The following is a 17,509-nucleotide window of genomic DNA, read 5'->3' on the forward strand; positions in this document are numbered from 1 at the left end:
GAAGAACAAGGATAGAGTTCGAGGTCGGAAGTCCTTAGTTAGGGAGGCAGGACAAGAATCATTTCCCAAGATTTCGTCTTCCCTCTGAACTTTCACTTCATCTCCATCTCAGATTTAAATCTCTGCCTGACCAAAAAAAAAAAAAAAAATCCAGTATGACTGTCACCTCCTGGGGGGGTGGGGAAGTCAAAGAACAAACAAACAAACAAAAACACAAAAACTCCTTTGCAGAAGAAAATGGGTCGCCCACTTCTTGGCCAGTTCCCGCGCCTCTCTCCTTTGCTTCCTTCTAAAGATAGAAATTCCAGGTTGCTCCTGCCTGCTTTCGACGGAAAAAACCCAAGGTTTTTCTTTTTCTCTTCTCTCACTCCTCTCTCCCCTCTCTCCAAGCAAAGAAATCCTATTTCCTTTAAGCTTCCATTGCAACCGTTCTTTTCCAGAAAGAAACGACTGCCTCACCTCTCCAAATCGAGACAAAAAACGAAGTGCGGATCAAAACGCACCCCAGCACGACCCCTTTTTTGCACGACACCCCCAGAGGCCTGCGGGGTCGGATGATTCAAGCTGACGGGAACGAGCGGGGAGCGCTCCCGACTTTCCAGAGCCCAAACGTCCTAGGACTCACCTTTCCATAATCTTACCCTCAAGGTCCCCCCTGCTGACCCCAGGCTCTTCCCTTCCCTGGCTCCCCGAGCCCAGGTGGGCCGTGGGCTCTGGAGGTGCGCGGGGTGCAGAGCGCAGGGCACTTAGGGGCGCGGGGGGCGCGGGCCCTCGCGGCGCGCGCGGGCGCAGCTCCCCGGAGCTCCGCTAGGGGTCTCTCTCGGGTGCCGAGCGGGGCGGGCCGGATCAGCTGACTCTCCGGGCTCCGAGCCCCGCCGCCGCGCTCCAGCTCCGTCAGTTTCCTCGGCAGCGGTAGGCGAGAGCACCAGGAGCTGTGCTAACGCGGGGGCCCCCGGAGACGGCGTTGGCGACACGGGTAGAGCAAGGGCGCGGCGGATCCCATTCGTATAGCAGCGCACTTGGTGCCCTGCGCAGGGTCGCGATGCTACCCAGTTTGGCGCTGCTCCTGCTGGCCGCCTGGACGGCTCGGGCGCTGGAGGTGGGTGCCGCGCCTTGAGTGGTAGTGGAGGGGGTGGGGTGGAGCACAGTGGGGAACTGATCCCCCCCAAATCTTTAATACTGAGAATCCGGGGACTCCCTAGGTCCCCTGCGCCCCCGCTTGCGGGTGCCCGGCGCATCCCCGCCTCTGGCCCTGCCCTGCCCCGGGGACGCGGGGAGAGAGAGCGAGTGAGGCACGGGGCTCCCCTGGTCCTCTCCAGCTCAGAAGAGACGAGGAGGGAGCGACCCCGATCTCAGACTCCCTGACTCAATCCCTGCCTCGAGAGCTGGGGCCCGAGAAGGCGAGAGATAGCCAGATGGGGGGAAGGGGAAGGGAACACGTGTAGAAAACCGAAAGCGCAGCGTCCCTGGATCGGGTCCCCAGCTCTGAAGTCGCCGCCCTTCCCTTTCTCTCGGTCCCGGGGAGGAGCTGGGATGGCTTTGGAACCCCCCCACCCTCTGGCGTCTCTCTGCATTCTGCACCCTGTTTCACCTTGCCTTTCTACCCCCACCCCGGTTCCTGGCCCGATTCCTGAACGGCGGCGGCCTGCGTGCGATCCTAGCCGGATCCTGCGCGGGGGTCGCGCGCCGCCTTCCGCGGGCAAACTTTGTACATTTCCGCGTCGCCCTTTTGTGTGAGTTGCTGGAGAGGGGAGGGGTCGGGGACCCAAGGCCACCCCGCACCTGCTCCGAGCCCATTCCTCCCCGCGTGCTTGCACCTCCCGCTCTCCGAGCGGGAGCATGTCCCGGGGAACAAAAGCCGCGACACCCCGCCCTGGCCGTCCGGGGCGCGGTGCCTGAGCCGCGGCGGGCTGTGCGCCACTGGGGCTCCCTAACCCCGCGCTCGCTGCGCGCCAGCCCTTGGGCGCTGGGGCCTCTCCAGCAGAGCCTCGGGGCCCTCCACTTCCCACTGCCCGATCACCACCCACGCGTGTTAATTCTGTGCGGGCTGTAAAGTCCTCGGGGAGACCTCGCGGGAGGAGAGTGGGGTGTGCGTCTGCAAAGGGCAGTGGTGGGTGGTTAGGAAGGCGCGGGCTCTCCCGTCCTGTGCATCAAAGGAGGCGTTTATCTGATTAAGCGCGGCCTCCTCTCTAGTTAGGCCCCTTGGGTGCGCAGAATGCTGGGGAGGGTCAGTAGGGTCTTTTTTGGGGGGAGGGGGTCTAGATAAAAGGATTGAATAGAGAGAAGATTAAGACGGAGAAGATGGCGCCTCTGCAGTGCAGCAAAGAAGAGCTGGGTAGAGGCTGCAGCCTGGTGAAATCCACCCACCACTAGGTGTGTAACAAGTCTTCCTCATTCACGCAACTCTCAACCTTCAGCTGGTGCTTGTGCAAATGACTATTTTTCTTTTTCCGTGAAGATGCTTAGAAGTTGTTTGCGTGACAGTTGTATTTTGCATCGGTTGGGTTCCTATTAAGGATCTTAACCATTTACAACCTTCCCTTCCCATTTTCCCCCCTCCTTTCCCCCTACCTCATAGTAATTTTCCAAAAAAAAAAAAAAAAAGCAATTTTCGGACAAGTGTTTTCTTGTAATTTCACTGTGGCTGTGTACACTTACTATTATTAAGTTTTTTAGTCCTTAATTTGCAAGGTCATTGAACTTTCTTCCTACGGCTTTTTATCCACAAGTAACTTAGGAATCACTTCAGGGCTAATTAAGACATTGTTTTTAAGAGTGTAAGAATTTGTTTTCCCATGGTTTTATTTAAAAAAAAAACATTAAGGAAATTCTGATGTCTCTGAAGATGTAAAATTTCATTTGTATAATTATTTTAAGTTTTTTTAAATTGTACTACAAATTTTAAAAACAAATCAAGTAATTAAAAACATGACCTTTATTTTTTTGGAGCTTTTGCTTTCTTGAATTTTTTTTTTTTTTTCCTGCATGAAGAGGCAGCCTGTAGGCTGATATGATTCAGATTATTTATTTATTTATTTTGGCCTATTTGATTGCATTTTCTTGCTTTTCCTGGCATCCTTTTGGAGATTTTTCCTCCTGTTATTGTCTCCTTTAAAGGGTGGAGATTGACATGAGTCCATTTTGCAAAGTATTGGTAGAAAGCTGGGTAATTCGCTCTAATAAGGTTCGAGGGGGATTTATGCAGCTCCGCGTGTGTTCACTGAAACCATGTAATTACAAGTTGACTGTCTTCTGTTGAGCTTCGAAAATAGGTCTGCTGCAGGTGGCTCTGGAAAAGAAGTGAGATAAATAAGGACAGTGATAATGGGGCCCTGGCTTGCAGGGAAGTGTTAATACCTACCTGGGTTGATGCTTTGCCTGGTGCATTGATTTATTTTGTTTACTTATTTATTCATTTGTTCTTGTGAGTTTTATTTTTCTGTGCTGAGGGATGAACCCAATCATGATCATCTTGCCTTGGTGGTGGTGCTGATTCACTGTAAAAAGCAACTGCTACTGAGTAGTACTGCCCCGGAGGTAGAAGCCAGCGCAGAGAGCGAAGCTGAGACTCACTGCGTGGTGATCTGTAAGGAGTCACCATTCTCTTTCTCATCAGTGGGAAGCCATGATCACTGGCAAACATATCTCTCTTGTTATCCTCAGCCGCAGAGTCCCCTGATGGCACTTGCGAGGCTATTAGTACTGCAGAGAAGTTACTAGATGGAACAAAATCATTCCTAGTCCAGACTGAGGAAATGAAAAGGAATATGCAAGATTACACGTTTAAATTAGAAATGACTGGTTTACAAAAACGAAAAGAAACGTGATCCATTGAATACTGATTTGAAGGGAAATGAAGAGGTTATTTTTATGGTTAAGGCTTTCTCCTTTGTCCTACAGGATCCCTATTTTGTTTTAGCGTTTATGACATACCAGAGTTTTCTATACAGGTAGTGGTATGATGGAGGCTGTCAGTCACTCTGGAAATAAGCACAGCTCATATGGACCTGAAGAAGTGAATAAAAGAAGTGCAATAAAATTCAGTAGACATGTATATTATTTCTGCAAATTTTATTGCCTTGAGATTTACAAAGCATCTCTCATTGATAGATTTCTTTTTAAATCTCTGCCTTTTATGTCAATCATGTCTGCAAAGGCAAACCTGCACAAATGTGCTTTAAATGTCAAGCTCCCAGAATGTAAGGTTTATTTTCCCTGTATACACCACATTACTTACATCCTTCTCCGCCTGGAAGTTTATAGGGTCAAGAAAACATGCACATAATTATAAAAGAAAATAGAGTGTGTTAAGTACTAAAAAAGAAAGTACAGGTTAAGTGGTAGACTGGGTAAAAGTGTTGCAGGGTAAACACCCATATTTAAAGAGTAAAGAAGCAATAGGATTATCTCATCCTGGAGCATTTCCTGGTAGTAAATTTCCAGCCAGGTTTGTATCTCAGGTCTGGGAAGCAGCATTTAAGTCCTTGCTTGTACAATATTTGTTTGGATGCCTCTTTCCACCTCTGCCCCACTCCCCCTCCACCACAGGACACTGTGTAGGCAGAGCCTCTGTTTTACCTCTCTGTTCTCTGTGCCTGCTTTACCACGGAACACAGGTGAGGTTCTCAAATAATAGAAGAATGCACAAGTGTGGAATTCAATTTGATTAATCTCTTCATCTATTCATTAGGGAAATTTTTATTGATTTACTTTTTTGGGCCAAACCCTGTGTCTCAGTTCTGATGATATTGTGACAAACCAAATATGAAGCTTCTAGTCTTTTGGGGAAGACAAATAGTAAACAAATGGTACACACAGGGACATAAGTAGTGACAGGTGCGGGTTCTGCTCTGGAGAGGAGCAGGAAGGTAGAAATAAGGAGGCGAGCTATCTGAGAGCTTATGGCGTCTTCAGGTGCATCTTGACTGAGGGAGTCCATGATGAAAACAGGGATTCCCTGGACAGCAATGAAGAGGATGGGGAAAACACTATTTGTAAAGCACTTCTTATCGTTATTTGATAACCAGAGGTTCTCACCTTGATTGTACATTGGGATCATGGGGATTTGTGTGTGTGTGTGCAAGTGCTGGAGATTGAACCCTGATTTACATCCCTAACTTAAGGCATCATGAGGATTAGAGAAAAAAACAAAAAGAACTCCAGTAAATGAGATCCCTAGGAGCAATGCCAAAATACTGGTATTAAAAAAAAAAAAAATCTCTGGGCAGTTCTTACGTGCAACCAGGATTTTTGAGGCCAGTTACGAACACCACACACAAGCCACCTTTGTAGACTCTTCTAACAGGATTCATCAAGTTGGTCTGAAAACAGAAGGCCAAGTAATGCAGAGATGCCAAGTAGAGCAAGAAATATAGAGAAAAGCAGAAGAAAACACTTGGCCATTTTCATATGTTTTTATCCCTTCTCAAAGTTGCTTTGGTAGCAAGGATTCCTATCAAACTGCACTCATTGGCCCAGAGACCCTTGCCTCTCATGTAGGATATTCTCATCTGCTATTTCTGAGGCAATTGGCCGGTCCTCAGCTCCTCCTCTGTTCTACTTGACCGTGAAATCTTTTCTTTGTCATAATGGTGCTAACCACCGTCTTATTCAAACCGTGGAGATGCTGTCACGCTGTGAGTCCTACAGCCTGTCACAAGATACAGATGCCTCCTCATCCGGGTGTGCAGAAGACAGGGGCACAGCAGACTGGCGAACCTTAGATGAGCGTGACCCTGAGTAAGAAGCAGGTTACAACAGTAAGATAAATCTCTCTCTCTCTCTCTCATCTTCTTATAAAAAGAAAAGCAGACAACGCCCAAACCTTCCAACTTGGTTTGCAGGTGAAAACCTTTATGAAGGGGTAGATGTTACATAACTATTTCTTCAGTTTAATTTGGATAGTTTAAGAAATAACCGTTTGTGTCAGTGAAGACTCCTTGTTATCTTCCGTTGGAAAAAAAAAATATGAATTTTCCTGCTCAGATTAATCCTGGTTAATAGCTAGATGTTACTGGTACCTCTTTAGAAGTAAAAATCCACCAAAAACTGGATTAGAATAACTGCTTTAAGAATAAATTTATTTAAGAGGAAAAACAAAGGTTGGACATGTTTGTCCATTATTAGCCTTTGCAGAAGCAATGCTTCATAGATAAGCTGACTGTTAAAGAAGGATACAAAGGCCGGGATGCAGCTCAGTGGTAGAGCACTGGCCTAACATGTGCAAGGCCCTGGCTCAATCCCTAGCACTGAAAAAAAAAAAAATTAAAAGAGAATCCAGAGGACTTAGGTTCGTTCACAGGTCTTAAGTCTTATTTGCTATAGGAAGGGAAGAGGCCATTGTTCTGTTTTGTTTTATAAGATGGGATCTCAGTGTGGTGCTCACAAAGGTCTTGAATTCCTGGGTTCAAGTGGTCTTCCTGCCTCAGCTTCCCTGGTAGCTGGGACTACAGGCTTGTGCTACTGCTTCCCATATGCGGCTACCTATTGAAGATGCATGCAGCACAGATTTAGCTTGAGTGTTGCTAGAATTAGAGTATCTTATGAAGGAAGATAGTAGTTGAAATGAGGAAAATGAGAGATTTTTTTTTTTAATCCAGCTCTATGAAAAGAACTGGAGTTGTTTTCACATTTATAATGTTGATTTGGATTCAGGTATGATGTTGGGCCAGTAACACTGAGTCATCGAGTGTTTTTCAGGTGTAGGTAGAGAAAGCAGTGTTGAATACTGTATTAGTCAGCTTTCTCTTGCTGTAACACATTACCTCAGGCAGTATACTTAAAAAGAGGAAAGGTTTATTATTTTGACTTACAGTTTTATAGTTGGTTGGCACCATTACTTTTGGACCTGTGGCAAGGCAGTACAGCATGGCAGAGAGTGCGAGATGAAGCAAACTTCTCAGCCATGGTGGCCTGAAAGCAAAAAGCAGAGGAAGAGACCACTGTCTCCCAGTGCTCTTTAAGGGAACACCCTCAGTAATCTAAAACCTCCCGCTAGGCTCTACCCATTAAAGGTTCCACCACCTCCAAATAGAGCCACCTGGTGACTAAGCCTGTAGTCTGTTGGCCTTTGGGGACATTCAAGATCCAAACTGTAAGATACTGTGATCCAGAAACTGGAGGGGACAAGATGACATGGGCATAAATCCTTGCTCTGTCCCCATTGTCAACATTTCCTTGCCTTTGTAAGTGTAGCTAGAAGTATTCATGGTTATTAAAATTAAATTGTTTTATATGTAAAATGCTGAGAACATGTATGTGAATTAATATTTATGCAGCAAGATGGCTCAATATAAAACTGTGTCAGTGCTGTTACTATTATAGATGACCATGATGCTAAGTGGATGTGTTTAAAAACTATGTATCTTAATTTTCATTTTTGAAAGTTAAAGAAATATACATGGTGTTTCGTTTACTAGACTAATTAGTTCATTTATCGGCCACCTAAGATAGGAACTGACACCTCGCTCTCCGAAAGAATGAATGAATTCAGCCAACTGTGTTGAAGCACATCTGTAATCCAGGCACTTGAGAGGTTGAGCCTAAAGCTAGCCTGCCTGGACTATTAAATAGGAAGACCCTGTTCAAAGGAAAAAAAATAGGAAAAAGAAAGAATGGATGAATTTGATTTAAATATAAAAAGCACATATCTCAGTTAAAAAATTTCAGAATATATGTTATAAAATTTCATTGATCAAATATATGATTAAATATATGACTTTTTATTTCAGTTGGCTTTTTGAAAAGTGTTAAAATAACTCATACTCATTGAAAAGCTTAGTACAGAAACATGCAAAAAGCATTAGCAAGTTTTGGACAAATGGGAAAGACCCACTTTTAATGTGCACTTTGACGCCTGCCATGGACACTGAGCAAGTTTGTACACTGGCTTGATTATTAACCCAACTATTAGCTGGCCATCAGTTATGTGCAAGGAGCTGTGTGAACAAGCTTGGTTTAGTTTCCAGCAAAACCTTTTCTAAACAGGCTTTGCCAACCTGAGCAGAAGAGGAAGATTTCAAATGCCAGCAAAAAGAATTTTGATACTAGAATGGAATCTCGATGTGAGCTTCACCCAGGGCAGGAAACCGAGGAGCAGACTGCCTGAGAACGCAGCCTTTCTGTTAAGAAACCAGTTTCAAAATAAAATAAACTTGTATAACCACTCATATTTTGACTTCCAAAACTTTTTAGTGATCTGCTGCTTAATTAAAACTTCATTAAAAAAAATCCATGTATTTTGCTCTCAAAAGGTTTTCCACACTTTATTTCAAAATTAAGCTAAAGGTATTTGGAAACTGTGAGCACATGGATCTGAGTATACTGTGATCAAGGTATGATTAACAAATGATACTTGGTTTGTAATTGAATTGATAGACCCATGTGATAGGAATAAGACAAGGACTATTTCTTAACCAGGTTTATTTATTTATTTTCATTATGGAAGGATTAAAAAGCAAAATTCCAAGGAATCGGTGTAGGTTTTTGCGGAACACCTGTGTATTTTTGATTGTCCTAGTCAACCAAAAGGAGATCAGAGGTAGGTTCAGGCAAGGGCATGTAACCCTAACTACAGAAGCCATAGTTGTAGTAAACTCTACTCTTAACTCTGTTAAGAGTAGATAAAGTAAGGTGTAAATGAGATGGCCTCAGAGTCATGTGCCTAGAATCCATGAGCAGGAATAAGAAATAAACAAAATAAATATTTCAGAAAAGGTGAAAGAGGAATAAGCCTGATTTGTAAGTTCTCATTCATGGTGGTCCTAATTCCCACATGGTCTCCTTTATCTTCTGAAGTTCAGAATAATTTTCAGTTGAAAAATTCAAATCAACAAGAAAAATTACTTGTTTTTTGTAGTTATGAAATTGTCCCTTGCCAGACCAGATTTCTTTCTTTCTTTTTTGTTTTTTTGGTGGTACTGGGTTTGAACCCAGGGCCTCACGCTTGCTAGGCAGGCACTCTACCACTTGAGCCTCTGTGCCAGACCTTTTTTTGTGTTAGGTGTTTTCAAGATAGGGTCTCGAGAACTATTTGCCCAGGATGGCTTTTAACCATGATCTTCCTGATCTCTGGCTCCTGAATAGCTAGGATTACAGGCAGGAGCTACCAGCACCTAGCCTGATTGTTTTTCTAATTTTGTTATGTGCTCTCAAAGCCACATACAATCCTCACTGAAAAAAAGTAAAGCATTTTGAGTGATGGAGACTGACAAATTGCTTTCCAATCTTAAAGGGCACTTATGAGGATAAGAGACTGTTGTATCAAGGAAAAGCCATTTATATTAAGTAAAAAAATGCATTTATCACTCTTGTTGCTTTAATGGCTGTAAAATTTGACCCCATGGAGACCCTTCACAGGAAAATAAACAAGAGGCTTTATCTTTCCCTCCATACATTCATGTGTTTTAGACCAGTCCCCTCTTCCCCAGGTACCAGACTCATTTGTTCAGTTTTTCTTTGTCTGTATATACTTGATTGGTATTTTACAATAAAATTAATGAAGCAATATACATTTCATTTTTAATAGAAAATAAAATGGTGTCTGTTAAGGCTTGATTAGTCCAACAAAAGCAATTTTTATATCTGTTCCTATTAGATGAATTTTCTAAAACATAATTATATTTTGTGCAGTATTGTTATTCAGTTATTTTGTTTGTAATTGAATTGGTAAACCACATGATAGAGATAGATAAGCACTACTTCTTACCCATATTGATTTGTTTTTAATCATTCAGAGAAAATTCCATACCTACTTTGAGAGTAATGCAAAGTGTTTTGCCAGATGTGGTGGTACATGCCTGTAATCCTAGCACTCTGGAGGTTGAGGCTAGGAGGTTCTTGAATGCCAGGCCAGGCTGAACTTCACAGCTAGGGCCTGTCTCAAAACAAAACAACAGAACACAGCAACAGCTAGAAAAAGAAACCATATCTCACAGCCAGTATTTCCCATCCTGATGCTCATAATTGCTTACTGTATTTTATTTAGAACAAATATAACTTTGGTATTACAATATATTAGTTTGAAGTGAAGAGTTCTTAAGAAACTCCCATGGAAATGCACAAATCTGCAGACTAATTCTGAAACATTTTATTCACAGATACTAACATATTAAATTAGTTAATTACTTTTAAAATTAAAATCCAATTTCTATAGAGAAGGTACTGGCTTATTTTCGTACTCAGAGAAACCAAGATTCTTAGGGGTATACCATAAGAAAAGCAAAATTCACTCTTAATTCACAAATATTTTTTAAGTCCCTGCCCCCAAAGGAGCAGTGAGGGGTAAACAGCAGGCTGTAGGTGATTTGGAAAAAATTTAGGTGGACAAGAGGTGTAGGGGAGTCTCATGGAAGTATCTTGTGGGTGTGATATTTCATGTGGTATTTTCAAAGGTCTGATGAGGTCACCACCCAAAGGTAAACTTAAGTATCTGAACTATATATTCACTGTAATATAAAAGCATAACAGCAATACAATAAGGGATCTAAGAATGAAGGTGGAGAGCAGAGAAAAGTTAACACTGATTATGACCCCACTGTTTTCTATATAGAATAATACCTTAAGTCTAGTGGTTACTAAATATTTGATAAATATTTTCAGTGAGTACTCCAGAAATTCTATATTGTGGTGATAAAGTATTATATGTTTGATTTTGGACAGTTGAAGGCATTTCTTTTATGTTTAAAAGATTATGGGGACTGAGGCTGTAGCTCAGTGGGAGAATGCTTGTCTAGCATGGGGAAGGCCCTGGGTTCCATCCCCAGAACCACTAGAAAAGGAAAAAAGATTATGAATAAGCATAGATAGAAAATTAAAGTCTTTTAAGTAAGAATTATGCTTGCAGCCTTTTCTAAAACATTTTATTGTGGAAAAGTTAAATGCTGTCAGTAATAATAATAGTCATTCATTTGCAACTCTTTATTTTAGAAATTCAGTTGACCCTGCAAAAATGCCTCCTTCTTTAAAATATATTTCATATATCCCCTGATTTGTTGGGACACTGTTGATTGAACATGCCTAGAAATTACTTTGCATGAGTAAGATAGTGGACTTTAGGAAGAAAATTGTATTGGAATTAATTGTGTAGCTATCAAAATGAAAATTTTATTTTCATGTCTTTTTTTTTTTCAGTTTGCCAAGTTTTTGCCGTTTGACAGCTAATATTTCCTTTTTATTTAAGTGTGAAGAGGAATCAACATTGGTCCTTTAAAGAAAGTATTCTGTTAGAATTCTGTTTTTTTTTTTTTTCCCTAAAGAAATTGTACTTTTCAAGTTGAAGGCCTTGCAGCCATGCCACCATGTGCCATCAACTTGACAGGCATTGAAAATGGAATTGAGGTAATTATGATTAGCCTTGTATCTTACTGTGTTTCCTCAGCCTTGTTTTTAATGTTTTATGTCAAGTGTTAAATCCCTTTACACCAAACAATCCAGAAAATTTAAATCCAATTTAAAGGCAGACGAAATTTTAAGATCTTCTAGTTGTTTGGGGATGGAGGGAGGTTCTTTTTTATCTCGTAGGGTTTGAATGTGAGGGTAGCTTACGTACTGGTGTTAGTTGAAAAGTAGTGAAGGAAGGGCTCTACTTTGAAGAGTGTATTTGTGACAAAATTGCAAGTTTGGAGTGACTGCTTCCTTGTTCAGGGAAGTCTGAGAGGAGAGACTCCCTGAGGGAAGTGGGAAGACTACAGGAGATGACAGGGTAGCCATGTGACTGTTTGGCTGAAACAGACTAGAAGGGAACGATGCTAGGTTGAGATGTCCCTATGACAGAGTAGTTTGTCCACGTGGCCATTAGCACTGGCCAGGACAAGGATGATGAATGGTGGGATGGCAGAGATGGTATACTTAATTAAATAAGCAGTGCAGGAAACGGATCTACCTTGTTCTTTCTTTTTATTTGCCGTTTGAATGTTTCTCTTTACTTTCCTGAGCTGGACTCTAAGGTTAAATTTGTGACTCTTGGGAGTCAGGTTGCATGGACCAAAGATGGGACAAGTTCAGTTTGTTGGGAGTGTTTCTTGTATGCATGGACTTCTAATAGTTGTTGGTTTCATAAATAACTGGGGAGATGAGAAAAATGGTATTAAGTTTTTCTGGAGAAGAAAAGACAGTGGATAAAATTTTAGTTTAAGAGTTAATGAGTACAGGTAAAATTGTTTAGACTTTTTAAGGAATCTGATATGTTGACTTTAATGCTCATTTGCTTGTTCACACCATAGGTCATTCATATCTTAGGTTGAACACATGATACCCAAGTCCAAGCCAAAGACCATGATTCTTTTGTTAGCAGAGGAGGGGAAGGTAAATGCAGGATGTTTAATTGGTATTTAGATTGTGTGTTTTCCTGTTCTGTCCCTACTCCAAATTTTCTCAGGACATTTGTGATTGACTTCTGTGATGTTGACATTGATATGGTCTTATGATTTTTTTATTATTTACTACTCATTATGTCTCCCTCTTGCAACTTTAAAAATCATTCAGTTGCTGGATAGGTAATGTATGGCGTCTATGTTTTGATTATGACAGGAAACTTTAGTATCAGGGAGGGGCTGTAAGTACACAGGTAACTCAGTCTGTACCTTGAGGAATTCTGTAGTCCAATGGGGAAGAAATAAATGCAGAAATAAGTAGGTGTGGTATGCAAAAGGCTATAGTAGAAGGATGTATAATGCCTTCACAGAAAGGGAGGCAACATTTGGACAAGATTTCAGGGATGGAGGGAGGTTAACTGGGGCAAGGTATGACTTCCCAGACAGACAAACAGTGAGAGTAGAGGTTCAAAAGAAGAATGCATGAGTGTGTTGGCAAGGGAGATGGTAGGAGATTAATGATTTGGGATGCCTCTGGTGATTTGAACTTCATTTTCCCAGCAGTGAGGTACTTTTAAATTCTCCTAATATGGGGTAGCTATTGATGACTAACATTCAGTCAGGTTTACTAGCTTTTGCAGAAGGCCTTATGAATATCTGCCTGATTTCCTTGGCCAGATGGTGATACTTAGCTGCAAGGGAGTCTGATAAATGTACTCTTAGCTCAGAACATTGCTACCAGGAACATATTCCAGGTTCTCTCTCTCTCTTTTTTTTTTCCTTCAGTACTGGGTATTGAACTCATGGCCTTATGTTCACTTAGCAAGTGCTCTACTTCTATTTTCCCCACCCTTTTTTTATATTTTGTTTTTGAGATAGACTCCTCAAGTTTATGATCCTCCTGCTTCTTTCTCCTAAGTAGCTAGGATTGTAGGCACATACCATCACTCCTTGCTACTCAGATTTTGTTAAGGATAAAAGAGTGGTAGAATATTTGGTGACAGGTGGCATTCTGGGATGCAGAGGAAATACAGTGCTATAAAGAGATGTAGAGGGAAATGAGGAATAATCATTCTGAACCAAAGTAGAGATTCTCCATGAGCAATTACAGTAGGTTTGGGTGGTTTGCCCACTTTTCTTACCTGCTAGCTAACCACACAGGAAAGCACATCTTTGTGGTGTGATGGAGGAGGGGATGGGAAATGCCAAGAACACCCAAGAGCTGTGCCTTCACTCTGTCTGATTGAACCTATGATGTATTCAGACATGTGTTCTTCGGAAATCCTTCCAACTGGAGAGATGGAAAAAAGGGATAATTTCAGTGGCTCTGTGGGTAGTAATGGCAGTGTCACTTTACTCTCCCTGTTGGTAAACTATCTTTCATTTGATCTCCAGACTGTTAGTTGCACTTGTTCTTTGAAAGGAATAGTGGATCAAACAAGCTTTGAGGTTTTTAGAAAAGAGCTCTCTATGCCTATCAAACTGAGCCCCTTTTCTGATGCTACACAGCTTTTCACATTTGCTATGTCTCCTTGTGTTAATGAAACAAATTGGAAATATTGATGGAAGAGATGCATCAGTAAAAATGGCGATGCTGATTTAACATTCACTTGAATTACATGTCTATTTTCTTAATTATTTACATTATTCTAAAAGTGTTCAGATGGAAATGTGTACCAGAAAGCACGTGATAAAATGAAGATGTGGGGGAAGAAAGTATAGTTCCGTGCAGGTTGACGTGGTCCTCAGGGCTCGCAGATTTTGTTGTAAATGTTGCACCTGCATGTGCAGGTGTGCATGTGTCTTAGTAGTGACACATACTGTACTTGGTTTTGTGCAAAGAACAGACTAAAATGTGGTTTCTCCAAAACTTGTTTTATTTTCAAGGTTATTTCCTTTTGGACTCTCTCTTCCTTTTAGGTGTAATCATAGTGTAATGCTTGACTATTTTTAAATCTTGGTGTTTAAAAAAAAATTTTTTTTTGAGTTTCTGTCTTATCTTACCCCACTACTAGTTTCCTACAGAAAACTAGATGAAGTTTTGTGTATGTCAGGGATGGTTGTTGATTGATGAAATTAGAAAAGTAGCCATATGTTTGAATGTATTTTTTCTCACATTTCATGGTCAGTATTTTAAAATTATACTTTTTATGCCCCATAAAGAGAGAGTAGGTGGTAATTTATGTGGCCAAGTTTTATTTTAATATTTTTAGATTTGAAAATAAAATTATTTAATTGCTGCTTAATTTTATAGCAGTTACATAGTTCATATCATCTGAAAAATTTTATTTAAAAAATTCTCCAAAAGAATATATATTTTATTCTGAATTCTGTTCAGCTTTCATATATCTGAAAATATTTGAGCTATCATAACTAATTATGCTTTGAACCCAGTCTGAAATAGGTGGTTGTCACTGATTTGGACTGCAGATGTAGGACTTGGTGGCTTTACTTGACTTTAAATAATCAGTAGTCAGTGTTGCAGGCAGTTGGATATATGCCTTTGTTCAAGATCATCAAATTGAAAAAGTTGTCAATGAAGGGTACACGAGAACACTTGAGTACTCTCGGCCAACCTGAATCTCTCTTTGCCTCTCTCTCTCTCTCTCTCTTCTCTCTCTGTTTTTTTCTTTTTCCCCTTTTTTCTTGGTTGGGGATTGAACCCAGGCCTTGTGCATATGAGGCAAGTGCTCTACCCCAGCCCTGACTAACCTGAATCTTGTAAATATTTTACTGGCAGCGTTTCATAGTCTGTTTCCTATCTAAGTAGATAAACTCACTAGAATCTTTCTTAGTTGAAAAAGTTTTAGTTAGATAAAAATGAAATAAAATGTGGCCCATTCATACAAATTCATTTTGGTTGTTCCTACTAAATTAAGACACATGTTTTAAAAAATGGAAAATTATAATTTTTATGAGGCAACCTAGATTATTACTATGAATACACATGGAATTCGAAGGAAACTGAAAAGCTAAAAGAACCTGTATGAAGGTATGTCCTTTTAGGATTGTCCTTAAGGCCGGCAGTTGATAATTAAGATTCACCCTTGGAATAAATGAAGAGACAGTGATTATTTTTAGACACAGTGTTATTTGCTTTTGATTAATTGTTGGTATGCAGAATAAGAAAACTGAAATATGGCTTTAAAACAACCATTAGCACATGGTGTGGCAGTATAATAAGCTCCAGTCTTACCATGAAGAGCCAAGGAATGGCACTATTCCATTCAAATGGCCCCTGGGGGTCATTTTATCTCAGAATTCCAGCACTGTCCTATAAAAGCATAATGGGACTCCTTTAACATCTTCAAGTAGCCACATAAAAAGAAAAGGGGAGCTAATGGTGTCACTCAGTAGTACAGAGTGTGTTTAACATGCGTGAAGCCCTGTATTAATCCCTAGCACCACAAAGCAAAACAAAACTAAACAGAAAAGTAAGGCAGGTAAAATTAATTTTAACATGTTAATAAAACTAAGATATTATTTCAACTTGTGATCAATATAAAAAGTATTCATGAAATGTATTACATGCTTTTTTTCATGTAATATCTTCAAATTTTAATTCATGGAACATATTTTAATTCAGATAAGTGACATAATCTCTAGTACTTGATAGCCACACGTGACTAGTGACTGCTCTGTTGGATATTACAACTCAACTTACTGCTGTCTAGGAAGAGAATCATAGTTTGGAGCAGATGGAATCCTGTCTTAGGCCCTCTCATTTTACAGGTGAAGAAAAGATCTGAAGATAAAGAATTGCTGCCTAAACTCACACAAATATTATTAAGTAACAGAAGCCCAGTCTCCCTTGCCTGACTCTCAGTCTCTTCATCACTTTGAACTCTTTGTCTGTGACCTCATTCACTTTAATATGGAGGAATGTTAGATTGTTGCTGTTAAGTATTGAGCCAAGAATCTTAGGAAAACCTGTCCCACTTAAGAAGGCATGGCCTAATGTGGACAAAACTCTGTTTTGGAGCAAGGTAGGTAGAATTACCAGGCATGTCTAGAACTTCTCTGTAAACTGGGTTCAGTGCGGTGATCACTTTGTCTTTGTTGTTGATTTGGGCCCTGTTGATGTGGGAATGGGTGGAGGCCCCCTTTGGGACCCAGGGCAAGTAACTGAACTCTGACATGTTAGCTACCCATTAAAAAGAAGTAGGACAGACATGGCATTACCGTCCACTATTTATTGTATATTTGGGATGCAGACATACACATACAATATATTGTGCTTTGCTCTGTTTCTGGGTTTCTGGAACTACCAGGGCTAAACTTTAATTTCTCTTCCCCTCACCCCCCGCTTTGGAAGGCTGCTTGTGTGTGTGCCCATAGTTCTTACTCAGTTATACTTTAAAGTATGATAATTTTTGACAACTTAATCCTATTGCACTCCTGGCATGTATTTTCTGAACGCAAGCAAACGTGGAAAGCTTACCAGCGTGGCCTGGTAAGTTGGCAAAGAGGAGGGGTGTGTTGTAAAGCATATGTTTTGCAGTATGAAAACATGCATGATGGATGAACTTTTACAACTAAAATTGTTTTTTCATTTTTTGCCTAAATTACTGATCATCATGGATGTTGTAGACTGTTTTAGAGTGCTTTGAAGAGAGTTTACGTTTATTCCTGTGCCTTAGTTTTAGTGATTTTACATTTAGGGCTAACAGTTTGTCTATTTTAACCTTCAGACTTCTCATCTGCAGCCAGGCTTTATCCACAGAGGAATTACTGACCTTCAAGTTAAGCTCGCACTGTATTTTCTTTATTTTTTGATGCAAGTAATGAATTTTGCCAGTGCTGATGTGTGCACAATACTCAGAAATTTCACAGCTGGTAGCAGTTACTTGGAAGTTTAGGTGTCTCTGTAGTCCCTTGGGCAACTACCTATAAACATTTAAACTTAAAGAAAAAAAACATTTAAAAAGCGGTTTCTTCTGTATTTTTTATAGTGTATGTAAGCAACAGGAACAGAAGTTGTGAGCCAAAAAAATGAGTGGGGAGTCATTTTAAATTATGCTTTAAGTTGGATTTTTGAATTGGGGAGCAATTATAAGTATGTTGTGGGCAACTTAGAATAAGTACATAAAAACATGCAAGTCCCACCAACCACAAGTGTCCTTTTTTGTTTTCATGTTTGAAAAAACCTCGAAATTATGCTGTGGACCCTGTTTAATATCCTGTGTTTATTCTTCATC

General features: G+C 40.8%; 1 protein-coding gene across 7 annotated transcripts in view; it reads left to right on the forward strand.

Moving 5' to 3' along the window:
• The first annotated feature begins 873 nt into the window (after positions 1-873).
• The window catches only part of App (amyloid beta precursor protein), a 239,467-nt gene continuing 222,831 nt past the window's right edge, over positions 874-17,509 (forward strand). For 4 of the 7 annotated variants that reach the window (XM_020186107.2, XM_020186108.2, XM_074072865.1 and 1 more), the window contains exon 1: positions 875-1,099. In XM_020186107.2, the coding sequence (XP_020041696.1) occupies positions 1,043-1,099 (57 nt within the window). In that variant the 5' untranslated portion in view covers positions 875-1,042. Of the gene's footprint in view, positions 1,100-17,509 lie in introns of all 7 variants that reach the window. The other 3 variants (XM_074072862.1, XM_074072863.1, XM_074072864.1) reach the window with 1 other exon arrangement.

Source organism: Castor canadensis, chromosome 5 (assembly GCF_047511655.1).
Source record: "Castor canadensis chromosome 5, mCasCan1.hap1v2, whole genome shotgun sequence".
Lineage (NCBI taxonomy): Eukaryota > Metazoa > Chordata > Mammalia > Rodentia > Castoridae > Castor > Castor canadensis.